The sequence below is a fragment of the Anolis sagrei genome, chromosome 8, assembly GCF_037176765.1.
Source record: "Anolis sagrei isolate rAnoSag1 chromosome 8, rAnoSag1.mat, whole genome shotgun sequence".
NCBI lineage: Eukaryota > Metazoa > Chordata > Lepidosauria > Squamata > Dactyloidae > Anolis > Anolis sagrei.
Genome location: NC_090028.1, coordinates 5,980,811 through 6,008,455, shown reverse-complemented (window position 1 = coordinate 6,008,455; position 27,645 = coordinate 5,980,811). Strand labels below are relative to the sequence as shown.

General features: G+C 43.3%; 1 protein-coding gene and 1 long non-coding RNA gene across 2 annotated transcripts; both read left to right on the top strand.

Annotated features, from left to right (window-relative positions):
• Positions 1 to 600: 600 nt before the first annotated feature.
• LOC137097538 (uncharacterized) lies at positions 601 to 5,726 on the top strand. The gene is made up of 3 exons (XR_010910253.1): positions 601 to 684; positions 2,528 to 2,611; positions 5,667 to 5,726. It is a non-coding gene; the product is annotated as an uncharacterized lncRNA (long non-coding RNA).
• Positions 5,727 to 5,944: 218 nt separating this feature from the next.
• LOC132783149 (protein NLRC5-like) lies at positions 5,945 to 26,088 on the top strand. Its single transcript, XM_067471157.1, has 10 exons — positions 5,945 to 6,024; positions 6,212 to 6,295; positions 6,473 to 6,556; positions 8,794 to 8,877; positions 10,397 to 10,480; positions 13,887 to 13,970; positions 16,389 to 16,472; positions 19,560 to 19,643; positions 19,864 to 19,947; positions 26,001 to 26,088. The coding sequence occupies exons 2-10, from the start codon at positions 6,273 to 6,275 to the stop codon at positions 26,086 to 26,088; spliced, it is 699 nt and encodes a 232-aa protein (XP_067327258.1). The 5' UTR covers positions 5,945 to 6,024; positions 6,212 to 6,272.
• Positions 26,089 to 27,645: the final 1,557 nt, after the last annotated feature.

The following is a 27,645-nucleotide window of genomic DNA, read 5'->3' as shown; positions in this document are numbered from 1 at the left end:
GGGCCAAACTTTCCACGCAGAATCACCATGACCAACTGGAAGGATATGGGATGAATTGACAGTGATTTAGGAGAGATGTAGTTCACCTACATCCGGAGAGCACTATGAACCCCAACGACTATGCCAAACTGTTTCCTAAGACCATAAGAAATATTTTTTCTGACGAACTTTCGTGACCCCTCTGAAACCCCCTTGCAACCCCCCTAAGGGTCCCAACCCCCAGGTTGAGAAACACTGCTCTGTGACAGAGAGTCACCAGGACTTCCCCCTTCCTTTTGGTCACCAGGCATTTTCTCATCTTTTTCTTTATGGTGTCTCAAAATACCCCCTTGCTTGGTTTTGTGGTACCTAATTTTTCTACTTACAGCTCAAGCTGTTTTCGAACTGCTTAGGTAAACAGTAAGCTGGGCTGACAGTTGGGAGCTTACGCCAACCTGAGGCTTCAAACTGGCAACCTTTCGGTTGGTAGATCTTATCAACGCTGGTGATTTACCAGTTGTACCAAAGCCCGGCCCTTTAACACAGCTAAATCCTTTTTTATTGAGGGTGAGGGTGGCAGTGCCACACTCTCTCAGCCTCAGTGTTCTTTTCTCTTTGCAGCTGCTCTCAGGTGGAGTTTGCGGATGAGGAAGCAGAGGCCATGTTGGACTTTCTGTTGCATTTCCCTGCACTGGAGAGACTTGAGTATGCCCTGCTTGAATTGCTCTGTGCTTTGCCCTTCCATCCCTATTACACAAAATTCTGTTCCTGGTTTGAAAGAGTTATTTCCTGTTTAATTGTGTGGCCCTAACTTTGAAAGTAGTTGTTATCCTCCAGAATCTTTGTTTTTGTGACATGAACTATGTTGAATTGGCCGAGACTCGATGAGCTATTCATTGAAAAACTAGAGCAAAATGTGCTATAGCAGGATATCCTGCAAAAAAAAAGTTTGTGTAGTTTAACCCAGGAACAAAAATCGTGTTGTGCAGTGTTATTATTTATTATATACCCTGCTTTGTTGTCTCCATCTGAGATTGATAGCTTTCCTGTCTTTTTTTAAGGTAAGGAATCCTCAGAAGTAGCTTTTCCAGCTTCTTCTCTCCAAATATAGCTTACAGACCCTCAAATGCATTGGTTGTCTCCCATCCAAGTACTAACCGGAGCCTAACCCTGCTTAGCCAACAATATCAAATTGAATCCGGTCCCTTTTAAGGTATCCAGCCCTGTTCTAAATAGGATTTTCTCAGGCGACGAGTCCTCAGTGGTGGTTTTGCCCATTCTATTCCGTCGAGCCTGTGGGCTATAACTCTTAGTGAAAGAGACATAGACGTGACATCTTTCCCCCAGGGAATTGCTTCTTGCCTTCCTTTAGAGAACTGGAACTTCCAAGGACCAAAACACTGTAGATAACTCAAAATAGGTTTTATTGTTCACAAAGAGTTATCCCTTTAAGGCAATAAGCTGGAAGTTTCAAAGGGGGTAAAGGAAATATACATTACAGTCTCTGGTTGTCTTGGGTCCAAGGAGATTTCGCAGCTGAGAAGCTTTTCCTGTTCCCTCTTTTCTCAATGGCTGTGAAGGTCGGAACAAACACAACCGCTAGTCCAATGGCCTATGTTGAAGGCACAGAGTCTTCCTTTTGATGCCAAAGGCGCTTGGGTCTCCTCAGCATTGTCCAGGGCGATCTGGGCATGAAGCATGAGTCCCAAGGGTAAAAACCTTAGAATTGGTGATGAGAGGTAACTTAATTAAGGGCTTTAGAGCCAAGTCTCTTTCTCACATCTGATAGAAAGTTTGATGGTAGAATGGAAAAGAAAAAGCTCTGCCCTCCTCCAGGAAGAGGCAGGGCCAAGCAATTGAGCTGAGGAAGCGATATAACTGGTGCAAACAACATTGATTGACAGCTATAAATAACCAATCAATCCAATTATACATTTACAAACTAAGCAAGTTTGGGCATGTTATGCAGTTTAAACCTTTGCACTTTAAAGTTCTACACATAGGTGGCGCCACTCACACCGTCACACATTCCCTCCTCTGAAATATCACCTACAAGACTTGGTATTCACCGGTGGTCTCCCATTCAAGCACTATCCAGGGCAAACCCTGCTTAGCTATCAATCTCAGATGGGATCTGGTGCCTACAAGGTATTTAGTCCTGCCAACAGGACTTTCTTAGGCAGTATCTTTGCCAGCTCTATCCTCTGAAACAGCCTTTGGGATTCATTGGCGGTCTCCCATCCAAGTGCTAACCATGCCTGACCCTGCTTAGCTTACAATATTAGAGAGGATTTGATGCCTTTGAGATAGTTAGATATTTATACTGACTCAACACTGCAAAGCAAATGAGTTCCACCCCATTCACATTGAGTGTGTCTCAATCATTGATCATCTATCATTAATCAGCTCTTTCGATCATATCATTGGAAGAGGAGGAGACGTTCCCAATTCCACCCAGTGCCAGGCTTTTCACTTATGCCTATGCAAAGAGTTGTGCCAAGCTTATGTTTCTGAGAAAGCAATGTTGTTTTTTTCCCTAAACATGCAGGTTGACCAGCTGCCGATTTTCTCCCTCTGGATTGGATTCTCTGGCTTCAGCGTTGCGTCAATGTCTGGCTTTGGGAGAAATCAGGTGAGTGTTATGAACAAGGTGGTCACGCTGGCGATTGGATTCTTAATCCAGGATAGCTTGTTGTTGTTTTGAATGGAAGGCAATCGAGACGTTTTGCTTCCTTGGCTTTAAAGTCCAAAGCTTGAAGTCACTCTGCAGGATGTGAAACCCTGTCTTCTCACCCATTTGATTAATAATAATAATAATAATAATAATAATAATAATAATAAGCATAATATTGGCATAAGCCAGTAAAGGTGGTCCCAGTAGTGATTGGCACACTGGGTGTAGTGCCTAAAGACCTTGGCCTGCACTCAGAGGCGGCCCTAGGTAATTTTCAATGGTAAGCAAACAGTATTTTGGCGCCCCCTCCCCCAAACAATCATTGATATATATTTTCTGTTCGTCGTGGGAGTTCTGTGTGCCATATTTGGTTCAATTCCATCATTGTTGGAGTTCACAATGCTCTTTGATTGTAGGTGAACTATACATCCCAGTAACTACACTTGCCGCATTTGCTCCCTTGCCTGGCCTGCTTTGGGTCCGGAGGCGTGCCTGATGACCCCGGCGTGTGCACCAAAAGTCACCTCTTCTCCTGACTTTCTCCTCAGCCACTGGGACCAAGAGAGAGAGAGAGAGAGGTGGAGATGCCCACCTTTCCTGAAGGTAGGCGCAAAAACAAAGGAGGGAGCGGAGGTGGGAGATACCTCCAGCCGGAGGGGCTCTCTCTCTCTCTCTCTCTTGGTCCCAATGGCTGAAGAGAAAGTCAGGAGAAGAGGCGACTTTTGGTGCGCACGCTGGGGTCTTCAGACATGCCTCTGGACCCGAAGTGGGCCAGGCACGGCGGCTCCGCCCCTTGGCCCACCCACAGATTGGGGAGAGGAAAGGAAGCAGGTGGAGTGCTGGGGGATCAGGAAAGGGAGCCGGTCATGGGGAAGGGATCGAACGCGGAGAACGATTGAGCGCCGGCTCTGCTCGCGCACCCGGTGGCCGGGTGGAGCAGGAACGAGAGGGGCTAGGTGAGGCTCAAGGGCCCGGCCACTTTGGGAAGAGGATCGCCCGGCAGCGAGGCAAGAAAGCTGAGGCTCCCCCCGGACTGCTAGGGCTGTTGTGAGCTGAGGGGCCGCTCCTCAAGTGACGGTTGAGGGGCATTTACAGAGGCGCCTCTGCGCCCCTGGCAAAAAAAGTGTTCTGCAACCGCTTACTTCGTGTAATGGATGAGCCGCCCCTGCCTGCACTTAAACACAATTGGCACTGACAAAATTACCATCAGCCAGCTGCAGAAGGCCACCTTACTGGGATCTGCAGGCATTATTCACTGATACATCACACAGTCCTAGACACTTGGGAAGGATCTGATGTGTGATCCAATACAACAGCCAGCAGAGTGTCTTCTGTGGACTCATCTTGTTTCAAATAATAATAATAATAATAGTCATAATAATAGAATGATAGAAATCTAGAGCTGGAAGGGACCCCATGGGCCATCCAGTCCAATCCCCTTCTGCCATGCAGAAAAAGCACAATCAAAGCCCTCCTGATAGACGGCCCTTCAACTCTTGTTTAGCAACAACAACAACAACAACAACAACAACAGAATAATAGACACCTAGAGCTGAGGGATCCCAACGGCCATTCAGTCCAACCTCTTTCTGATATTCAGGGAAAGCACAATCAAAGCTCTCCCAACAGATAGCCATTCCACTCATGCTTAATAATAATAATAATAATAATAATAATAATAATAGAATCATAGGAATCTAGAGCTGGAAGGGACCCCAAGGGCCATCCAGTCCAAACTCTGCCATGCAAGTAAAAGCACAATCAAAGCCCTCCCAATAGACAGCCCTTCAACTCCTTCTTAACAACAACAATAGAATAATAGACACCTAGAGCTGGAAGGGACCCCAGGGGCCATTCAGTCCAACCTCTTTCTGATATGCAGGAAAAGCACAATCAAAGCCCTCCCAACAGATGGCCCTTCAGTCCCTGCTTAATAATAATAATAATAATAATAATAATAATAATAATAATAATAATAATAGAATCATAGGAATCTAGAGCTGGAAGGGACCCCAGGGACCATCTAGTCCAACCCCCTTCTGCCATGCAGCTAAAAGCAGAATCAAAGGTCTCCTGACAGATGGTCATTCAGCCCCTGCTTAATAATAATAATAATAATAATAATAATAATAATAATAATAATATAGTTATAGTTATAATAGAATCATAGGAATCTAGAACTGGAAGGGACCCTAAGGGTCATCCAGTCCAACTTCTGTCACATAGGAAGGGACCCCAAGGGGCATTTAGTCCAACCTCTGTCATGCAGGAAAAGCACTATCAAAGCCCTCCTGACAGATGGCCATTCAGCCCCTGCATCATAATAATAATAATAATAATAATAATAATAATAATAATAATAATATCATAGGAATCTGGAGCTGGAAGGGACCCCAGGGGCCATCCAGTCCAGCCCTCCTTCTGCCATGCAGGTAAAAGCACAACCAAAGCCTTCCCAACAGATGGCCATTCAGCCCCTGCTTAACAACAACAACAACAACAATAACAACAACAACATAGAAATCTAGACCTGGAAAGGACCTCAGAGGACATCCAGTCCAATTCCCTTCTGCCATGCAAATAAAAGCACAATCAAAGCCCTCCTGACAGATGGCCCTTCAGCCCCTGCTTAACAACAACAACAACAACAACAGAGTCATAGAAACCTAGAGCTGGAAGAAACCCCAGAGGCCATCTAATCTAACCCCCTGCTGCCAGACAGGAAAAGCACACACACACATCCCATAGATGGCCACCCAGCTTCTGTTTAAAAGCCTCCAAAGAAGGAGCCTCCACCGGACTCCAAGGCAGAGAGTTCCACTGTTGAACGGCTCTCATGGTCAGGAAGTCCTTCCTAATGTTTAATGGAATCTCCTTTCCTGTCATTTGAATCCATGGCTCCATTGAGTCCCAGTCTCCAGGGCAGTGGATGGAATAGGGAATGGAAGGAATGGAAATTCCTTCCATTCCTTCTCTTTTTCCTTGCAACAGTGGAATGCTTTTCTCTCTTTAGCTTTTCCAAAAGCGAACTGGGGACGGAAGGCATTGCTACGCTTCTGAGTTCACTGGAAGGACTCTGAAGCAGAGAGTTCCACTGTTGAACGGCTCTCATAGTCAGGAAGCCCTTCCTAGTGTTTAATGGAATCTCTTTCCCTGTCATTTGAATGCATGAATCCATTGAGTCCCAGTCTCCAGGGCAGTGGATGGAATAGGGAATGGAAGGAATGGAAATTCCTTCCATTCCTTCTCTTGTTCCTTGCAACAGTGGAATGCTTTTCTCTCTTTAGCTTTTCCAAAAGCGAACTGGGGACGGAAGGCATTGCTACGCTTCTGAGTTCACTGGAAGGCAAATCGCAGTTGAGAAGCATCGAGTAAGTTGCCTTTTCACGGCTCTACATTTGGCATCTTCTGGGTGTATTGGACTACAGTTCCCATTATCCCCACCCATCCTATCCAGCTGGGGCTGATGGGAGTGGCAGTCCAACATGCCTGGAAACTGATATGAAAACTTATATCATGTATTATTATCCCCATATCGTTCTTCTGTCTCTTTCTTAGCCTCAGTTTTCTGAATCTGGACAACACACATCTTCCGAAGCTGATTTCTGGACTTTCTGCAATGCCTCTGCTGAGAAAATTGAGGTCTGTTTCTCTGTTGATCAAGGAAAGAGTTCATTTCCAATACTAGAACTCTCTCTCGAGTCCAAAAATAGCTCATCTGAGGCCATTGCACTTTGGTCACATAGTGAGTCAATGCAAATTCACTGCTTTGGATGGCAAAACTCATGTAATGTTTGGGATCTTTTGGCTGTTTTCCAGTTTGAACAATAACCGGCTCAGCAGCGACGCCTGTCCTTCCCTTGCTGAAGCTTTGAAGAAAGCCATTAACATGGAAGAAATTGAGTAGGTTCATTTGTAGTCTTTTTCCTTCCTACCTATCTTCCTTCCTTCCTTTTCACAATCTCTCTCTTTTTCCTTCCTTCCTTCTTTTCTTTCTTCCTTTTCTCCTTCCCTCTCTTCTTTCTACCTTTCTTTCCTCCTTTTCTCCTTCTCTTTGTCCTTCCTACCTCTCTTTCTTGTCTCCTTCCCTCTCTTTTTCTTACCTACTTTTCTTTCTCCTTCTCTCTCTTCTTCCTTCCTTCCTTCCTTCCTTTCTTTCTTTCTTTCTTTCTTTCTTCCTTCCTTCCTTCCTTCCTGTTCTCCTTCTCACTCTTTTTCCTACCTTCTTCTCTTTCCTCATTTCTTCCTTCCCTTTCTTCTTTCTACCTTTCTTTCTTTCTTTCTTTCTTTCTTTCTTACTTTCTTTCTTTCTTTCTAACGTTCTTTCTTCCTTTTCTCCTTCTCACTCTTTTTCCTACCTTTTTCTCTTTCCTCATTTCTTCCTTCCCTTTCTTCTTTCTACCTTTCTTTCTTTCTTTCTTTCTTTCTTACTTTCTTTCTTTCTTTCTAACGCTCTTTCTTCCTTTTCTCCTTCTCACTCTTTTTCCTACCTTTTTCTCTTTCCTCATTTCTTCCTTCCCTTTCTTCTTTCTACCTTTCTTTCTTTCTTTCTTTCTTTCTTTCTAACGTTCTTTCTTCCTTTTCTCCTTCTCACTCTTTTTCCTACCTTTTTCTCTTTCCTCATTTCTTCCTTCCCTCTCTTCTTTCTACCTTTCTTTCTTCCTTTTCTCTTCTCTTCTTCCTACCTAACTTCCTTCCTTCCTTTTCTCCTCTTTTCTTCTTGCCTAACTATTTTCCTTCCTTTTCTCCTTCTCACTCTTTTTCCTACCTTCTTCTCTTTCCTCATTTCCTCCTTCCCCCTCTTCTTCCTACCTTTCTTCCTTTTCTCCTTCCCTTTATTTTTCCTACCTTTTTTCTTCCTTCCTTTTCTCCTTCTCTCTTCCTTCCTACCTTTCTTTCTTCCTTTTCTCCTCTCTTCTTCCTATCTAATTTTCTTTCTTCCTTTTCTCCTTCTCTCTCTTCTTCCTTCCTTCCTTCCTTCCTTCCTTCCTTCCTTTCTTCCTTCCTTCCTTCCTTCCTTCCTTTTCTCCTCTCTTCTTCTTACCTAACTATCTTCCCTTTCTCCTTCTCACTCTTTTTTCTACCTTCTCCTCTTTCCTCATTTCCTTCTTCCCTCTCTTCTTCCTACCTTTCTTCCTTTTCTCCTTCCCTTTCTTTTTCCTACTTTTTTCTTCCTTCCTTTTCTCCTTCTCTCTCTTCTTTCTTCCTTCCTTCCTACCTACCTTCCTTCCTTCCTTCCTTCCTTCCTTCCTTTTCTCCTCTCTTCTTCTTACCTATCTTCCCTTTCTCCTTCTCACACTTTTTCCTACCTTCTTCTCTTTCCTCATTTCCTCCTTCCCTTTCTTTTTCCTACCTTTTTTCTTTCCTCTTTTTCTCCTTCTCTTCTTTCTTCCTATCTTTCTTTCTTCCTTTTCTCCTCTCTTCTTCCTACCTAACTTTCTTCCTTTTCTCCTTCTCTCTCTCTCTTTCTTTCTTCTCTTTTTCCTACCTTCTTTTGTTTTTTTCTTTTTCTCCTTCCTCTCTTCTTCCTTCCTTCCTACCTTCCTTCCTTTCTTTTCTCCTCTGTTCTTCTTACCTAACTATCTTCCTTCCTTTTCTCCTTCTCATTCTTTTTCCTACCTTCTTCTCTTTCCTTATTTCCTCCTTCCCTCATTTCTTCCTACCTTCCTTCCTTCCTTTTCTCCGTCCCTTTCTTTTTCCTAACTTTTTTCTTCCTTTCCTCCTTCTCTCTCTTTTTCCTACCTTCCTTCCTTTTCTCCTTCCCTCTCTTCTTCCTTCCTTCCTAATTTTCTTTCTTCCTTTTCTCCATCTCTCTCTTTTTCCTACCTTCTTTCCTCATTTCCTCCTTCCCTCTCTTCTTCCTACCTTCCTTCCTTTTCTCCTTCCCACTCTTCTTCCTACCTTCCTTCCTTTTCTCCGTCCCTTTCTTTTTCCTACCTTTTTTCTTCCTTTTCTCCTTCCCTCTCTTCTTCCTTCCTTCCTAACTTTCTTTCTTCCCTTTCTCCTCTCTTCTTCCTACCTAACTTTCTTTCTTCATTTTCTCCTTCTCTCTTTTTTCCATCTTCTTTTCTTTCCTCCTTTCCTCTGAGCAGACGGAATGCTTTTTTTCAATATTCTGAGCTATGCTCTTTCTGTTAAAGCTTGAGCTACAACAAAATAGATGATGCCGGAGTGAAAGAAATTGCCGAAGCTCTTCCAGAAATGAAGAATCTGAAGCAAATCAAGTGAGTTTCTAGTTTGGGCAGTTTCCGTAGATTTTGGTTAAGGGAGGTTGGATGAATCCAGAAAAAGATATGCGTGAATATGTGTGTGTACACGCACACACACACATGTAGAGGGAGAGACTATTCTTGAAGCCTTTCACTCAAATAAGTCCAACACTTGGATAGAGATTTTGAAATTCACACTAAAAATCACAATATAATAATAATAATAATAATAATAATAATAATAATAATAATAAACTTTATTTGTACCCCGCTACCATCTCCCCAAGGGACTCGGTGAGGCTTACATGAGGCCAAGCCCACAATACATCAGTAATAAAAGCAATAACAACAGTAATACAAAACAATAAAATAAAGCTCATAAACAAAAAATAGGCAGTAAACATCGACAATAAAACAATTTTGGAAAAGAATGGGGCATACAGACAGTTCTAGATCACTAATAAGGTGCAATTAGGGACATATTGTTGGGAGTTTCCTTATTCTGGGAAGGCAAACTGGAACAACCACGTTTTCAAGTTCCTCCTAAAAATTGCCAAAGTTGGGGCATGCCTGATATCCTTGGGGAGTGAGTTCCAGAGTCGGGGGCCACCACCGAGAAGGCCCTCTCCCTCGTCCCCACCAATCGTACCTGCGATGGAGGTGGGAGCGCAAGTAGGGCCTCTCCAGATGATCGAAGAGATCGTGTGGGTTCTTACACGCAGGTAGGAGGGTCCCAAACTGTTCAGGGCTTTGTAGGTAAGAACCTGCACCTTGAATTGGGACCGGAAGATGAACGGCAGCCAGTAGAGCTCCTTAAACAGGGGGGTTGACCGCTCCCTGTAAGAAGCACTAGTTAACAACTTGGCCACCACCCGTTGGACTAATTGAAATTTCCAGGCCATTTTCAAGGGCAGCCCCACGTAGAGTGCATTACAGTAATCCTGTCTAGAGGTGACTAAGGCATGGACCACTTTGGCCAGAGCCTCCTTCACGAGGTACGAGCGCAGTTGGTGCACGAGTCTTAATTGTGCAAAGGCCCTCCCGGCAATCGCCGACATCTGAGCTTCAAGCGTCAGTGATGAGTCCAGGAGGACACACAACTGTGGACCTGTGACTTCAGGGGGATTGTAACCCCTTCCAGCACAGGTTGCCACCCTATACCTTGATCCAGTTTACGATCTACCAGGAGGACCTCTGTCTTGTCAGGATTGATTTTCAGCCTGTTCGTTCTCATCCAGACAGCCACAGCGGCCAGCCACTCGTCCAGCACCCAAAGGGCTTCCTTGGAGTCAGGTGGAAAAGAGTAGTAGAGTTGTGTGTCATCTGTGTAGAGATGGCACCCAACTCCAAATGGATTATAATCCCTTTCTAACATGGATTTAGGCCATATATGTGAGTTTTCTACTGGGATTTCCCTTACTAAGTAAAACTGCAGCCAAGGGTTGAATGCACATTGCAGGCTGCTGGTCAGATTGGGAAAAAATCCGCCTCTGTGACTGTTCTGATTGCCTTTCCATTCTGTGAATCGTTTTAGCCTCTCGTCCAACAACATTGGCTCTGCCGGAGGAAAGGCTTTTGCAGAAGCTCTAGCTGCGAGCAAGAATCTGGAGGGGCTCCGGTAAGGCAAGACTATGTGCATTTCTTCCTTTTATGGGACACTCCAGCTGTTGTGATTCAGCAGCTTGACTCTGAATCTGAAGCTGAGCTCTGTGGGTCTTATGAAGCAGAGTTCCCTGATGAGGAGGATGATGGGTTCCAGATTTCTGTTCATGTCTCAGACGGGGTTGACGGTGAGGCTGCAGAAAGGGAAACAGCAAGCCAGTTCTCAGGGGAAAAGAATGTCAGTGATAACGGGATCCCACACGGCCAGGTGGAGATTTATTTATTTGTCGTGTCAGAGCAGCCAGTCCATTATATTGCATTTCTAACAGAACAAAGCAAACAAACAGAAAAATACACAACTTGTGAGTTTGGTAGTTGGTTAAATGTCCTTTGACCAGTATCTGGCCACTTGGAGTGCCTCTGGTGTTGCTGCAAGAAGGTCCTCCATTGTGCATGTGGCAGGGCTCAGGTTGCATTGCAGCAGGTGGTCAGTGGTTTGCTCTTCTCCACACTCGCATGTCGAGGATTCTACTTTGTAGCCCCATTTCTCGAGGTTGGCTCTGCATCTCATGGTGCCAGAGCACAGTCTGTTCAATGCCTTCCAAGTCGCCCAGTCTTCTGTGTGCCCAGGAGGGAGTCTCTCATTTGGTATCAGCCATTGGTTGAGTTTCTGGGTTTGAGCCTGCCACTTTTGGACTCTCGCTTGCTGAGGTGTTCCAGCGAGTGTCTGTAGATCTTAGAAAACTATGTCTAGATTTAAGTCGTTGGCGTGCTGGCTGATACCCAAACAGGGGATGAGCTGGAGATGTCTCTGCCTTGGTCCTTTCACTATTGGCGGTTACTTCCCGGCGGATGTCAGGTGGTGCAATACCGGCTAAGCAGTGTAATTTCTCCAGTGGTGTAGGGCGCAGACATCCCGTGATAATGCGGCATGTCTCATTAAGAGCCACATCCACTGTTTTAGTATGGTGAGATGTGTTCCACACTGGGCATGCATACTCAGCAGCAGAGTAGCCAAGCGCAAGGGCAGATGTCTTCACTGTGTCTGGTTGTGATCCCCAGGTTGTGCCAGTCAGCTTTCGTATGATATTGTTTCTAGCACCCACTTTTTGCTTGATGTTCAGGCAGTGCTTCTTGTAGGTCAGAGCACGGTCCAGAGTGACTCCCAGGTATTTGGGTGCGCTGCAATGCTCCAGTGGGATTCCTTCCCAAGTCATCCTCAGAGCTCAGGATGCTTGTCTGTTCTTGAGATGAAAGGCACATGTCTATGTTTTAGATGGGTTAGGGATCAGCTGGTTTTCCCTGTAATAGGCAGTTAGAGCACCTAGAGCTTCGGAGAGCTTCTGTTCGACCATCTCAAAGCTCCCTGCTTGAGCAGTAATGGCACGATCATCAGCATAGATGAAGTTCTCTATCCCTTCTGGCAGGGGCTGGTCATTTGTGTAAATGTTGAACATGGATGGAGCAAGCACGCTCCCCTGAAGAAGGTGGAGATGTCTTCGCCTCCTTTACCTTCCCATGGTGATCCAGCACAGCTGGTAAACTAAGATAAGGAGTTAAAGAGCTTTGAAGATAATGAATTAATGAGTAGGCAGGATCGCCTGCAGTTAAGGGTCTGGAGAAGTTCTCACTTAGCTAGTAAGTGTTGGGGTTCAGCCTGAGTTTGAACCTGATTTTCTGTTTGTACCTCCTGATGCTAATGAAAATATATTTACTGATGCTAATGAAAATGTACTTCTTGATGTCAATGATCCTGAAATTAGTGACAATGCTCCTGAAATTAATGAGGAAGAAACTTTTGTAGATTTGGAAAATGAAAGTACCAGTGTTCATGAGAATGTTTCAGAGGGAAGCCATGACCTTTCACTCCCTTCTGGGAACCTTAATGAGAATAGAAGGGACCAGATCTGGCAAGACAGGAGTGAATCACTCAGCTTGCGAAGGTCTTCCAGATTAAAAGAAAAACAAACAAGGGCTTCAAAGCAGGGAGCCGTATCACGAAACCAATTCCTCGGCTTTAAGTGCCTTCCGCCGGGCTGACTTTCTCAGTTCAGGCATTGTTTTAGATTGATGAAGACCTTGGCAGTTCTCCCGGTTCCTCTGGCCATCGTCTTGAGAGATTTCTAGGACACCAAGTACGGTTATTGGATTGCTAACAGGTTCCAGTATTTTACAGTGTGGCTTTGGGTTTTTGATCTTGTTCATGGACATTCATGTTTGCTGATTTTGCTGTGGCTTTTGACTTTGCATTTTTCCTTTAATTTGTAACCATTTTTCATCAATAAAAAAGGATTGTTTTTTCCTAGTCAAGTGTGGTGGATGGTTATCTTAGGGCCTCGTTTCCTGCTCTGGGTTGCAACAGTAAGCGAGAGGCCAAGTCGGCCAAAGATCATCGTAACGCATTCATGGTTGCTAAGGGTATTTAACCTTCTGGCTGACAAATAGGCATTGTCAGTTCAACATGGCTCTTTGCATACAAACTTCTGTGGATTAACCTTGGCTTTAAGCAGCACTCTTCTGGCTTTCTGAGTCTGGGATTTTGGGTTCATGTGTTTTTCATGGATTATTGTTTGACCATTGCTTAAAGGATCATGCTTCAGGTTTTTGCCTTTGGATCTTGGGAACTGTGTCTTTGCATTTAAGCCTCTTTGGAACTTTGCATTTCTTATACTATGTTTTGACTTTGCCTTTCCTTCAATAAACTCCAAAATCTACAGCTTTGGTATGGTGGTGTTCCATCAACTATGGAACATATGAGACACAGCCAGAAGTCATTAGAGTTTATTAAAATAAAAAGGTAAAAAGGTTCTTAAAGGCAAACGTTAATGTTCCAAAAGATCAATATAATATAGCACTTTGAAGCTTAATCCAAAATGGCACCAACAAAGCAAAAACCCCAAGAGAACATGACAAAGTCCTGAAACCATGAACACAAGAACTGCAAGATGATCCAGACAAGCAAGGGCAAGCTTCTTAGGTAAACGAAAAGTTTCTTTGACAAAGGTTTGGTCTCAAACACACTGCTTAATACCCTTTGCAAAGCATGAAGGCATTTCTTTGGCCTCTGGCCTCCTTCTTGTTAGCTATTCTCACACTCTTTTGAACTCTGAATTCCAAACGGTCAGCACGCTCTAAGGTTCCCGTTTCGTCAAGGTCAGCCTGTTCGTTAGAGTCAGCCTGTTTCCCTTCTTGCTCATTATCAGGCTGAGAACTGTCCTCCTCCTGTGAGTCAATCTGCACCTGGCTATTTTCAGTATCAACACTCTCATTCTTTGCTGTGGGAAACTGCACTTCTTCACTGTCTATAACACAGGGACATTTTGAGCCAGACTGTGAACCTGAGTCCCATCATCTTCATCAGAGACACTCTGTGATTCCAGCTGAGTCACAACAGTAGCCATTGACATCCTCTTTCTTTTCAGTTTATCTGGGAACAGTCTCGGAAATGAGACTTTGGGGAAACTTGCTCCGGTTTTGCCGTCTTTGCATCACTTGAAAGTCCTTCAGTAAGTACAATGGCTAAGGACAGGGGTGGCTAAATCGGAATGTTTTTGCATCTGTACAGGCAGTCCCCGAGTTACAAACATCCGACTTACAAGTGACTCACAGTTAAGAACAGGGCTGTGACAACAGGAAGTGAGAGGAATCTCCTCCTCAGAAGGAAAAATCGCTCTTGGAAGAGTCCCCGTTGAAGCTTTATCTCCAATCCTTGTTTCCACAACAAGCCAAATTTTTCAAAATCTAATTATCACAGGGATAGAATTTGAGGTGAACTCTTCTGAACAGGGGCACCAAAAGGAAAGGACACTCCGTAGGGTTGTTTAGCATTCCCTATGCTATCCAAAGCTTTTGTGTGTGTGTATGTTTGGGTCAAGTTACATAAAAAAATATACTGAACTTGTTCATAACTTTAGGACTGCCTGTATATTGTATTTCATCACATAATAGTCGCACCCACATTTTGGGGTGTAAAAGGCATGTTTTTGTTTTCTTCACATAATAGTCGCACCCCCGTTTGAGGCTGATTCCTCTTTCCTTAAATCCACCCTTCCGTGTTTCCTTCCTTACTCCTTCCCTCCCTCCTTCCCTCCTCCCTTCTTCTGCCAAAGGCAAGTTTACAAAACCTAGAATGGAGATCTTTGGATCTCAGATCTTGTCAGGGGAACAAGCCAAATTTTTCAAAATCTAATTATCACAGGGATAGAATTTGAGGTGAACCCCTCTGAACAGGGGCACCAAAAGGAAAGGACACTCCGTAGGGTTGTTTAGCCTTCCCTATGCTATCCAAAGCTTTGTGTGTGTGTGTTTGGCTCAAGTTGCATTAAAAATATACTGATCTTGTTCATAAATTTAGGACTGCCTGTATACTGTATTTCATCACATAATAGTCGCACCCACATTTTGGGGTGTAAAAGGCATGTTTTTGTTTTCTTCACATAATAGTCGCACCCCCATTTGAGGCTGATTCCTCTTTCCTTCCTTCCTTCCATCCATCCTTCCATGTTTTCTTCCTTACTCCTTCCCTCCCTCCTTCCCTCCTCCCATCTTCTGCCAAAGGCAAGTTTACTAAACCTAGAATGGAGATCTTTGGAACTCAGATCTTGTGAGGTGAACAAGCCAAATTTTTCAAGATCTAATTATCACAGGGATAGAATTTGAGGTGAACTCTTCTGAACAGGGGCACCAAAAGGAAAGGACACTCCGTAGGGTTGTTTAGCCTTCCCTATGCTATCCAAAGCTTGTGTGTGTGTGTGTGTGTGTGTGTTTGTCTCAAGTTATATTAAAAATATACTGATCTTGTTCATAACTTTAGGACTGCCTGTATACTGTATTTCATCACATAATAGTCGCACCCACATTTTGGGATGTAAAAGGCATGTTTTTTGTTTTCTTCACATAATAGTCGCACCCCCATTTGAGGCTGATCCCTCTTTCCTTCCTTCCATCCATCCTTCCATGTTTCCTTCCTTACTCCTTCCCTCACTCCTTCCCTCCTCCCTTCTTCTGCCAAAGGCAAGGAAGTTTACAAAACCTAGAATGGAGATCTTTGGAACTTAGATCTTTGTTCTTTACTTCTTTTCCCAAAGAACTCCCAGATTCTGCAAACCGTCTTGCCTCAGAAGAAGGAGAAAGGAGAAAAAATGGAGCTCCAGAGAGCCCTATCTTGTAGTTTTTAAACTGTTGTGCTTTCAAAGAAGGAAGGAAGGAAGGAAGAAAGGAAGGAAGGGAGGAAGGAAGGAAGGAAGGAAAAGAAAATCAGTTCCAAACAGTTCTACAGTTTGAATAAATTAATAAACAGAAACAGAGCTGTTTGTTTGAGGCTGGATCATCCATAATTCTCCTCCCCTTTTGGAGGCATGGAATTTTGGTTTGTTTTTTTAAAAATAAAAAAAACATATTTTTCCTTGCGTAATAGTCGCACTTTCCTTTTTTTGCTGAAGAAAAAGGGAAGAGTGCAACTCTTATGCAATAAAATAGAAACTGGTATAGCATTTGGGAAATTTGTTTTTGTTGTTGAACTGCAATGTTTTGAATCTTCCAGCCATGTGGCACTGGGGGATTGTGGGAGTCGTAGTCCAACAGGTAACTTCTCCTACCTCTACTTTTCTATGTGTTGCGTGCCCACATTCCATATATATGTTTATTAAATTGTCTTATGGCAACCTCATGAATTTCATAGTGTTTTCTTAAGCAAGGAATACCCAGTGGTGGTTTTGCCAATCTTTTCTTCAGAAATGCAGGAATTAGTATTCATGGATGGCCTCCCTTCCAAATACAAACCAGGGCCGACCCTGCTTAGCTTTCAGGATCAGAAAAGGATAGATTCAACTAAGAACACATGATTATTCAAAGTCATGCTTATCTCCCCCAGTCCTTTATGAACTTCCTTTTCAATATCCGCCTCTCTGCTTCATTCCCATCAGCCTGTCTTCTTGTGGCATCGACTACGAGGGAGTCACCCATTTATCCAAATACCTCTTCTCTTGTCCCCAAATAGAGGAGATCAGGTAAGTCCAGTTAGCAGTAAAAGAAAGGCAATTTAAAACAAGGAATTTCTCCCAAAATATTATTTTGGTGGAGTCTCCCTTATCCACAAATGCTTGGGATCAGAAGTGTTTGGGATTTTGGACTTTTTTTCAGGTTTTGAAATACCTTTATTTGTATTTGCATTCCTAATCTTGGAGATGGGACCCAAGCCTAAACCCAACACCCATTGACGTTTCATATAAACTTCCTAAAGGCAGTCTAAGGGTCATTTGATATTGTGGTGAAGTGTGAATTTTAATCTACAGTCATGTATGATTATAGATAGGTGTTTAAAAGGGTAGGTATTTGAAGTAGCATAACTGGGGGGGGGGGGGGGGGCGGTAGCCAGCTCAACTCACTTTGAGCTGGGTTGCCATGGAAAAAGGGGTGGAGCCCACTACCATTTGGCAGGGCAGCCATTTTAAAACAGTTCGTCTGTAGTCAGCGAACTACAGGGAAGGCTGGTTCTGTTGTGTGTTGAGGACCAGAAAGGTAGTCTGTAGTCAGCGAACTACAGGAAAAGGCTGATATTACTGTGTTGAGAATCAGGAGGGTTTAGGCTTTTAGCCTGTGAGGTTTAGATAGGTCAAGTTGACTTATTTAGATTAGTGGTTAGTGTATAAGTAAAACGGGTGAGAGAAACCCTAATATGAATCTTTACTGCAGCAGAAATAACATAAGGAAAGAACAAGCTTGTACCTGAGGCAATATGTTAAGGAAAGAAACACATTTTAAAGGAAAATAAGTTTAAAGCCTGTTTAATGGAAGGAACAGTAATCTCAAGAGTTGTTTTATGAAATGTTATAAATGTAACCTCTGACGATATGTGCCTCTAAGAGTTAAGAAACATTGAAACCATCAAGCTTCTTCTGTACTTCAATAAACTTGTTACAGTTTCTTCTAAAGCCAAGTCCCTGTTACAAATACTTTCAAGTTAAGCCACGCTACATATTGAAGAAAGAACAAATCAATATTACAAGCTATTAGTTGTGTTATCAATTTAATAAGTCCTTACAAAGTGGTGGCTCCTTTACAAACTTTTACAAATTGGTGGCATTGTTACAAATTGGTGGTCTTCTTTACAGATATGCAATATCCTTAATACGTTTGTAGATGAAACCAAGTTTGTGAACCACCAGAAAGCAAAAGCCTCACTATCACAACTCAACATTTTAGATTTTGGAGTAATTGAGATTTTGGAACATCAGATAAGGCAAGCATAGGCAAACTTTCTAACTTGGGGTCTGCATGCTAGCACTCCCTGCTAGGAGGACTGGCTGCCCAGTGATGGAAGGAAGGAAGGGAAGGAGGAAGGAAAGAGAGAAGGAAGGACGAAAGGGAGGAAGCGAGGGATGGAAGGAGAAAGAGGGAGAGATGGAAGAGAGGAGGAAGGAAAGGAAAAAGGGAAGGAAGGAAAGAACAAAAGGGTGAAAGTGAAGGATGGAAGGAAGGGAGGGAAGGGGGGAAGGAAAAAAGAGAAAGGAGGAAAGAGAGAAAGAAGGAAGGATGAAAGTGCGGAAGGGAATGGAGGGAAAGAAGGGAGTACAGAGAGAAGGAAGAAAAGACAAAAGGGAGGGAGGGAAGGAAGGAAGGGCGAAAGGGAAGGAAGGACGAAAGGAAGGAGATAGGGGGAAGGAGGGAGGTAAGAGGGAAGTAAGGAAGGATGAAAGAGTGGGAGGGAAGGAGTTGAGGATGAAAGAGGGAGGTGAGAAAGGGAAAGAGAGAAGGAAGAAGGAAGGAAGAAAAGGGAGAAGTAAAGAATGACAAAAGGCAGGAAGGAAAGGATGGAAAGAGAAAGAGGGAGATAAGGAGGGGAAGGAAAGAGAGAAGGAAGAAAGGACAAAGGGAGGAAGGGAAGGATAGAAAAAGAAAGAGAAAGGTGAGTAAGGGAGGGTGAGAGGGAAGGGGGAAGGAAAGAGAGAACTAAGGAAAAAGAAAAAAGAAAGAAGCAATGAAGCACAAAAGGGTGGAAGTGATGGAAGGAAGGGAGGAAGGGAAGGAGGGAGGGAAGGAGAAAGAAAAAAGAGAAGGAAGGAAAGTGAATGAAGGAAGGATGAAAGGGTGGAAGGGAATGGAGTGAAAGAAGGGAGTAGAGAGAGAAGGAAGGAAAGACAAAAGGGAAGGAAGGAAGGAAGGAAGGAAGGAAGGAAGGAAGGAGGGAGAAAAAGAGAAACGGGAGGTAGGTGAGAGGGAAGGAAGGATGAAAGGGTGGAAGGGAATGAAGAAAAAGAGAGAGAGAAGGGAGGAAAGAGAGAAGGAAGGAAAGACAAAAGGGAAGAGAGGAGAAAGGGAGAGAGGCAAGGAAGGATGAAAGGGTGGAAAGGAATGGGGGAGAAAGAGAGAGGGAAGGGAGGGAGGAAAAAGAGAAGGAAGGAAAAACAAAAGGAAAGGAAGGAAGGTAGGAAGGAAGGAAGGAAGGAGAAAGAGGGAGAGAGGGAAGGAGGTGGGTAAGAGGAAAGGAAGGATGAAAAGGGTAGAAGGGAATGGAGGGAAAGAAGGGAATATAGAGAGAAAGAAGGAAATACAAAAGGGAGGGAGGGAGGGAGGGAGGGAGGGAGGGAGGGAATGAAGGAATGAAGGAAGGAAGGAAGGAAGGAAGGAAGGAAGGAAGGAAGGAGAAAGAGGGAGAGAAGGAAGGAGGTAGGTAAGTGGGAAGGAAGGAAGGAAGGAAGGAGAAAGAGGGAGAGAAGGAAGGAGGTAGGTAAGTGGGAAGGAAGGAAGGAAGGAAGGAAGGAAGGAAGGAAGGAAGGAAGGAGAGAGGGAAGGAGGTAGGTAAGTGGGAAGGAAAGAAGGAGTTCAGGTAGAAAGAGGGATTGAAGGAAGGAAAGAGAGAAGGAGGAAAGGATGGGATGGTGAAGGAGAGGAGGGCCTGAGAAAAGAGCCCAAGGGGCCTGGGTTTCCCCATACCTGATATAAGGCATCCATTCATCCCTTGCATCACTTCTATAGTTGGATGGATCCTTTAATACATGGAGTCCTTTGTGTACATTGTACTCTCTGATATGTATTTTTATTGATTATTTTTTAAAATTGCAGTACTTTAATTGGGTTGTTGTTTCTCTTTCCAGCTTATCTGAAAACAGCATTGGATGCAAAGGTGCGATGATCCTTATAGAGCGGTTGCCGCAATGTTCACAACTCAAGAAGATCGAGTGAGTCCCCATGGGGAGATAGAAATAAAGTTTTACTTACTTACTTACTGCTTTTTTGGTTGATCCCAAATCTAATGAAGTGTTGGACATTTTTGGGATTATGCTTGGGTTTGCATGGTCCTGGTAGCCCCCAATTTCCTCTTCCCAAAATGTGGGTGGATTATTGCAATGGTTAAGATGGAATGGAAGAAATTTAGGTTTTGCAATGTCTTTGTTTTAGATTAAAGGTCTGCAACATCAGCGACGGTGCCTTCAAGATGCTAGCCTTTTGCGTCATCCGTTGTCCTTTGATTGAAGAGATAATGTGAGTTTGAACGGAAAGCAGGAGACCTCCAGCTTTGCCTAATGATCATAAGTCATGCAGGTTGGGGATGATGGGAATTGTGGTCAGGCATATCTGGAAGGTCCAGGTTGGAGAAGACTTCTTGATCTCTTGTTGTTCATTCGTTCAGTCGTCTCCGACTCTTTGTGACCTCATGGACCAGCCTACGCCAGAGCTCCCTGTCGGCCGTCACCACCCCCAGCTCCTTCAAGGTCAGTCCAGTCACTTCAAGGATGCCATCCATCCATCTTGCCCTTGGTCGGCCCCTCTTCCTTTTGCCTTCCACCTTCCCCAGCATCATTGTCTTCTCTAGGCTTTGCTGTCTCCTCATGATGTGGCCAAAGGACTTCAACTTTGTCTCTAGTCTCCTTCCCTCCAGTGAGCAGTTGGGCTTTATTTCCTGGAGGATGGACTGGTTGGATCTTCTCGCAGTCCAAGGCACTCTCAGAACTTTCCTCCAACACCACAGCTCAAAAGCATCGATCTTCCTTCGCTCAGCCTTCCCTAAGGTCCATCTCTCACATCTGTAGGTGACTACAGGGAAGACCATGGCTTGGACTAGGCAATGGATCTTTGTTGCCAGTCTGATGTCTCTACTCTTTACGATTTTATCGAGATTGGACATTGCTCTCCTCCCAAGAAGGAAGCGTCTTCTGATTTCATGGCCACAGTCTACATCTGCAGTCATCTTTGCACCTAGAAATACAAACCCTGTCAAGGCCTCCACATTTTCTCCCTTTATTTCCCAGTTGTCAATCATTCTTGTTGCCATAATCTCGGTTGTTTTGACATTTAGCTGCAACCCGGCTTTTGCGCTTTCTTCTTTCACCTTGATTAGAAGGCTCCTCAGCTCCTCCTCGCTTTCGGCCATCAGAGTGGTGTCGTCTGCATATCTGAGGTTGTTAATGTTTCTTCCAGCCATTTTCACCCCAGCTTTGCATTCCTCAAGCCCCGCACATCCTCGCATGATGTGTTCTGCATACAAGTTATCTCTAGATCTGCCAAGTTCGGTTGGTGGATCAGCTGCCTTTGCACCCTGTGTTTGGAGAAGGGAAAGTGGCATATACATCACTTTACAGAGAATTAAAACACTGCATAACCACATTTGAATTTCTTTCCTGTTCCTGATTTGAAAGGGCAATTCGTATTTAATTGTGTGGTACATATTTGGAATGTAGTTGTTATACTCCAGAAACTTCGTTTTTGTGGCTGCCACAAACTTGGTTGAATTAGTTGAATTCCTACTCTGGAATGTGCAACATATCATTGTCCTTCTTTAGGGGTCCCTTTCAAATCTTTGATACTGCATCTGTCATATGCATATATGTGTGTTTGTGAATGGCTGGATGGCCCTATGTCAGGAGGGCTTTGATTATGTTTTCTTGCCCTGGTAAAGGGAGTTGAACTGGATGGCCTTAAGGCAGCATTTCTCAACCTGGGAAGTCAAGACCCGGGGGGGGGGGGGGTGTCACCAGGGTCACCAAAGACCACCAGAAACACAGTATTTTCTGTTGGTCATGGGAGATATACAATGAAAAATTACAGCAACATATGCTATAGCAGGATAATAATCGTAATAATAATAATAATAATAATAATAATAATAATCTTTATTTATACCCCGCCACCATCTCCCTGATGGGGACTCGGAGTGGCTTACATGAGGCCAAGCCCAAACAACAAATTACAACAGAGTAAAAACGAAAATGCAAACAATAAACAATAAAATCATAATTACATAAAACATGTGAATACATACATATATATATATATATATATATATATATATATATATATATAAATGTGTCAAGATGAAGATCCACCCAGAGGAAAAGTGTTTGTGCTGTACATCAAGGGAACCACTGACCGCAGAGGGAAGCTGATGAGGAAACACAACATACAAACAATCTACAAACCCACCAAGAAAATCCAACCAATGCTACGTTCAGCAAAGGACAAGAGGGATCCTCTCACTTCTGCAGGAGTCTACCGTATACCATGCAGCTGTGGACAAGTCTACAGAGGGACCACCAAACGCAGCATTGCCCAGACACGCATCAAGGAACATGAAAGGCACTGCAGACTACTCCAACCAGAGAAGTCAGCCATAGCAGAGCACCTGATGAACCAGCCTGGACACAGCATATTATTTGAGACCACACCAACAACCACCATGTCAGACTACACAGAGAAGCCATTGAAATCCACAAGCATGTGGACATTTCAACAGAAAGGAAGAGACCATGAAAATGAACAAAATCTGGCTACCAGTATTAAAAAAACTCTAAAATTATAACAGGTAAACAACAGAGAGGAAAAAACCAGGCACAGATTAACACCTCCCAGCAACAGATTTTCCCTGGCTCAGGCAGGCCTTCAAATGCTAATGAAGGTGATCAGCTAAACATTCACACCTAACTGCAGCAGGGAAGAGCTCCTTGCCCCACCCCAGCCATTCCACAGATATATAAACCCATTTTTCCTACTTCCAACAGACCTCACAACCTGAGGATGCTTGCCATAGATGCAGGCGAAACGTCAGGAGAAATGCCTCTAGAACATGGCTCTATAGCCCGAAAAAACCCACAAGAACCTAGTGATTCCAGCTATGAAAGCCTTCGACAATATATATAAATGCTCTGTGCATAATGAGTACCTTAAAAACAAAAGAACCAATGAACGAAATCACATCATATTTGGGCAACAAAACATCTCATAACACAAGAAGTGACCATCACTCAAAAAATTATGATTTTGTCATTTGGGAGTTGTAGCTGCTGGGATTTATAGTTAACCTACAATCAGAGCATTTTGAAATCTATCAACGATGGAATTGAACAACACTTGGCAAAAAGAACTCCCATGACCAACAGAAAATACTGGAAGGGTTTGGTGGGCAATGACCTTGAGTTTGGGAGTTGTAGTTCAGGTACATCCAGAGAGCACTATGGACTCAAACAATGAGGAACTGGATCAAAATTGGCACAAGCACTCAATGTGCCCAAATATAAACACAGATGGGGTTTGGGGGAAATAGACCTTGACATTTGTAGTCAATGGGATTCACAGTTCACCTACAATCAAAGAGCATTCGGAACCCCACCAACGACAGAATCAGGGCAAACTTCCCACACAGAACCGTCATGACCAACAGAAAATACTGTGTTTCTGGTGGTCTTTGGTGACCCTGGAGACCCCCCCCCCCTCGGGTCTTGACTTCCCAGGTTGTGAAATGCTGCCTTAAGGCCATCCAGTCCAACTCCTTTCACCAGGGCAAGAAAACATAATCAAAGCCCTCCTGACAAAGGGCCAACCAGCCATTCACAAACACACATATATGTATATGACAGATGCAGTATCAAAGATTTGAAAGGGACCCCTAAAGAAGGACAGTTATATGTTGCATATTCCAGAGTAGACAAACCAGATAATCTCCACATCAACACTGGCAAAGAAACAGCAAGAAGTACTGTTTACTCACAAGCAGAAAGACATTACATATATTAGAAACCAACACTACGTGTAATAATTAAAATTACGGGCTACGTGTAATAATTAAAAGAAAAATGTCCTAAAAGTTTTGGCACTTTAATAAACTTTTCCCATGCTTTTATGATAGAACCAATTAGGAAATGACATTGATAATCCAAGAACAAAAATCATGTTACATAGAGTTATTGGAACAATCAGGGATGACATGGTTAAAGGGGCTGAAATCTATGCCCATAACTTCTCATAACTGTGAAGGCTGAATCCACTCTGGGTTTTAGTCTGAACTTTGAAGGTTATGTGCAAAGCACTGGGACTGTTTTGCACATATCGCTCAAGTCTTCTGATTGTTGTTGTGGGTCTTCAAGTCATTTCGGATTAATGGCAACTTTCAGGTGATCCTATCGCAGGTTTTCTGGGGCTGAGAGAGTGTGATTTGCTTAGGTTGCCCAATGGGTTTCTATAACCAAGAAGGGAACTCCAACTCTGGCCTCCAGAGTCATTGTCCAATGCTCAAAACACTAAACTTCAAAACTTGTTTCTAAACTTGTTTCGTTTTTAGGGGTCCATTGCGTTTTGTTTTTTTTAAAGAATTCCGATTTTTTTCTTTAAAAAATTTCGAAATTTATGAAATTTCGTAAATTTCTAATTGATTCATTAATGGCGGACGCGATTGCGCAATATGCTAAAAAAAAACTCCAAATGGGAGAGGGGGAACTTCTGAAGCTTCCCTCTCCCTCTGTTGTTGACTGCTGGTGTGATAAAACAAACAACAACTATATTATATTATATTATATTATATTATATTATATTATATTATATTATATTATATTATATTATTATAATACTATAATATTATAATATTATATATTATTATATATTATATTATATATATTATATTATATATTATTATATTATATTATTATAATATTATAATATAATATTATATTATTATAATATTATAATATTATAATATATATTATATTATATATTATTATATTATATTATTATATTATATTATTGTATATTATATTATTATAATATATTGTATTATATATTATATATTATTATATTATTTTACAAAAATAATTACGAAATAATTACGAAAATTGGAAAAATTGTTTCGATTCTTAATTATTCCTCACACTATTCCAAAATGGCTCAATATCGGATAGTAAGCTAATTTAAATACGAATTAATAACGAATTACGAAATTAACGAACGAAACCGCCCAGCCCTACAAACCAATATGCCACACTGGCTGTCAACTCCATGGCTTCAGTGTGTTAGGTAGAAATGGTACCGCATTTCTAGCCAAAGAGACATACTATTTGAAGAACATATGGAATATTGATAGTACCTGGGAAATGACTGAATGTTATGATGCAACACCTAACGGAGCACGGTAATGGCTGAGTCATACCCATGTGAGGGCTAAAGCAAAGGGATTGCGCCATCCAGTGTCCCTTACTGATGACCTATCAATGGGTGACTATATAAGAAGGAGGAAATAATCCATCTTCCTCTCTCCTGCGTGACTCAGTGTAAGAATCATAGAATCATAGAATCCTAGAGTTGGAAGAGACCTCCTGGGCCATCCAGTCCAACCCCATTCTGCCAAGAAGCAGGAATATTGCATTCAAATCACCCCTGACAGATGGCCATCCAGCCTCTGTTTCAAAGCTTCCAAAGAAGGAGCCTCCACCACACTCCGGGGCAGAGAGTTCCACTGCTGAACGGCTCTCACAGTCAGGAAGTTCTTCCTCATGTTCAGGTAGAATCTCCTTCCTTGTAGTTTGAAGCCATTGTTCCTTGTCGTAGTCTCCATGGAAGCAGTAAACAAGCTTGCTCCCTCCTCCCTGTGGCTTCCTCTCACGTATTTATACATGGCTATCATATCTCCTCTCAGCCTTCTCTTCTTCAGGCTAAATATGCCCAGCTCCTTAAGCCGCTCCTCATAGGGCTTGTTCTCCAGACCCTTGATCATTTTAGTCGCCCTCCTCTGGACATATTCCAGCTTGTCAATATCTCTCTTGAATTGTGGTGCCCAGAATTGGACACAATATTCCAGGTGTGGTCTAACCAAAGTGGAATAGAGCATGGGGAGCATGACTTCTCTAGATCTAGACACTATGCTCTTATTGATGCAGGCCAAAATCCCATTGGCTTTTTTTGCCGCCGCATCACATTCCTGGCTCATGTTTAACTTGTTGTCCACGAGGACTCCAAGATCTTTTTCACACGTACTGCTCTCGAGCCAGGCATCGTCCCCCATACTGTCTATTCTGTATGTGACTCTCTGAGGATCTGATTGTTTGTAACAACAATCCTGGAAGTGGGTTTGCATATTCTGATTGTACATTTGTATACATTGCAATGGTTAAGATTGCTTCCAAGACACTTGCTATCCAGCTTGCAATGGTTCAGGGTAGTCATGATTTGGAAACTATAAATTATTTCACAAACCCATCCCGCAATAAACTGGTTCTTCTGACATGGGGAAATGTGTGTTTTAACTCATGCCCAGCTATTCTTGTTCCCTTTAGCTTGTCTTGGAACAAACTTGGAGATGAAAGTGCAGCAGATCTGGCAAAGGTCCTGCCAAAGATGGCACGGCTGCGAATTTTGGAGTGAGTACTGCATTATACCCTATAACAAAGAGAGCTGAGCCATGTTCTTTTTTGGAGATATTTTTGGAGAAACAAGAGGCATTGGGACCATAAAATCCATGTTTCTTCCTGATTAATATTTTTATTAAGCACTAGCTGTGCCCTGCCACGCGTTGCTGTGGCCTATAGTAAAACTTATCAAAGTTGAGGTAGATATCTGGACTATTATGAAAGAGAGGTCCCTACCTATTCCTTCCCCCTTTTCCTCCCCCTTTCTCTATTTTCTTTCTTCTCTACCTCTTTCTTTCTTTCCTTCTTTCACTACTTGGTTTCATCCTTCTCTCTTTCCTTCATTCCCTCCCCCTTCCTTCCTTTGCCTTTCTTCCCTCCCTGTTTGCTTCCTTCTTTCTCTTTTTATTTCCTTTTATTTCACCACCATCATAACAATAACAATAATAATGCAATGCATTGCCTCTGGGACCTGACACCTCTCCCATTCCCCCTAAAAGGGTCTCAGAGGAACAATAGCATCATAATAATAATAGAAATAACAACCTTTACCCGCCACGTGTTGCTGTGGCCAACCTTCCCTCTTTCTCTCCTTCTTTCCCTCCTTCCTTCCTTCCTTCCTTCCTTCCTTCCTTCCTTCCTTCCTTCCTTCCCTCCCATCTTTCCTTCTCCTCTTCCTTCTCTATCTCTTTCCTTCCTTCCCCCTTTTTCTTTCTCTTCTGCTGTCTCTCTTTTCTTTCCTTCCATCTTTCCTTTTCTTTCCTTTTCTTCTTCCTCTAACTTTCCTTCCTTCCCCCTTTTTCTTTACCTCCCTTTCTCTTTCTTCCTTCTTTCCTTCCTTCCTGTCTTTCCTAGATTTTGACAGGGCGGGAAGGGGCGGGGTGGGGTTTGGAGGTGGCCTGAAGTAAAAGGAGGTAAGATTGGGGCAGGGGAGTGATGGAGCGTGGGGTTGCGTGTGTGTGTGCGGCGGCGGGGGGAGTGATGGAGCCTGGGGTTGCGTGTGTGTGTGCGGCGGCGGGAGGAGTGGGGTTGCGTGTGTGTGTGCGGCGGCGGGGGAGTGATGGAGCATGGGGTTGCGTGTGTGTGTGCGGCAGGGTGTGTGTGTGTGCAGGAAGCGGCGCAGCGGGGCTTGGAGTGGGCATGGTTTCCGCAGAGGGAACGTTGGCCGGAAGGCCATGTGCGCGCGCGATGGAACTTGCGGCTGGGCGCCAATGTGCATGCTCAGTTGTTTTGCCGTTTTGTGAGTGTGTTGTGTTGTTTTTCATTTTGAGTAGATATGTTTGTACCTTGTGGGTTGTGTTATGGGCATGGGGATTTTAGTTAAGTTTCGTTGGGGGATTTTTGAGTTTTGTTGTTTTGCCGTTTTGTGAGTGTGTTGTTGTGTTGTTTTTCATTTTGAGTAGATATGTTTGTACCTTGTGGGTTGTGTTATGGGCACGGGGATTTTAGTTAAGTTTCGTTGGGGGATTTTTGAGTTTTGTTGTTTTGCCGTTTTGTGAGTGTGTTGTTGTGTTGTTTTTCATTTTGAGTAGATATGTTTGTACCTTGTGGGTTGTGTTATGGGCACGGGGAT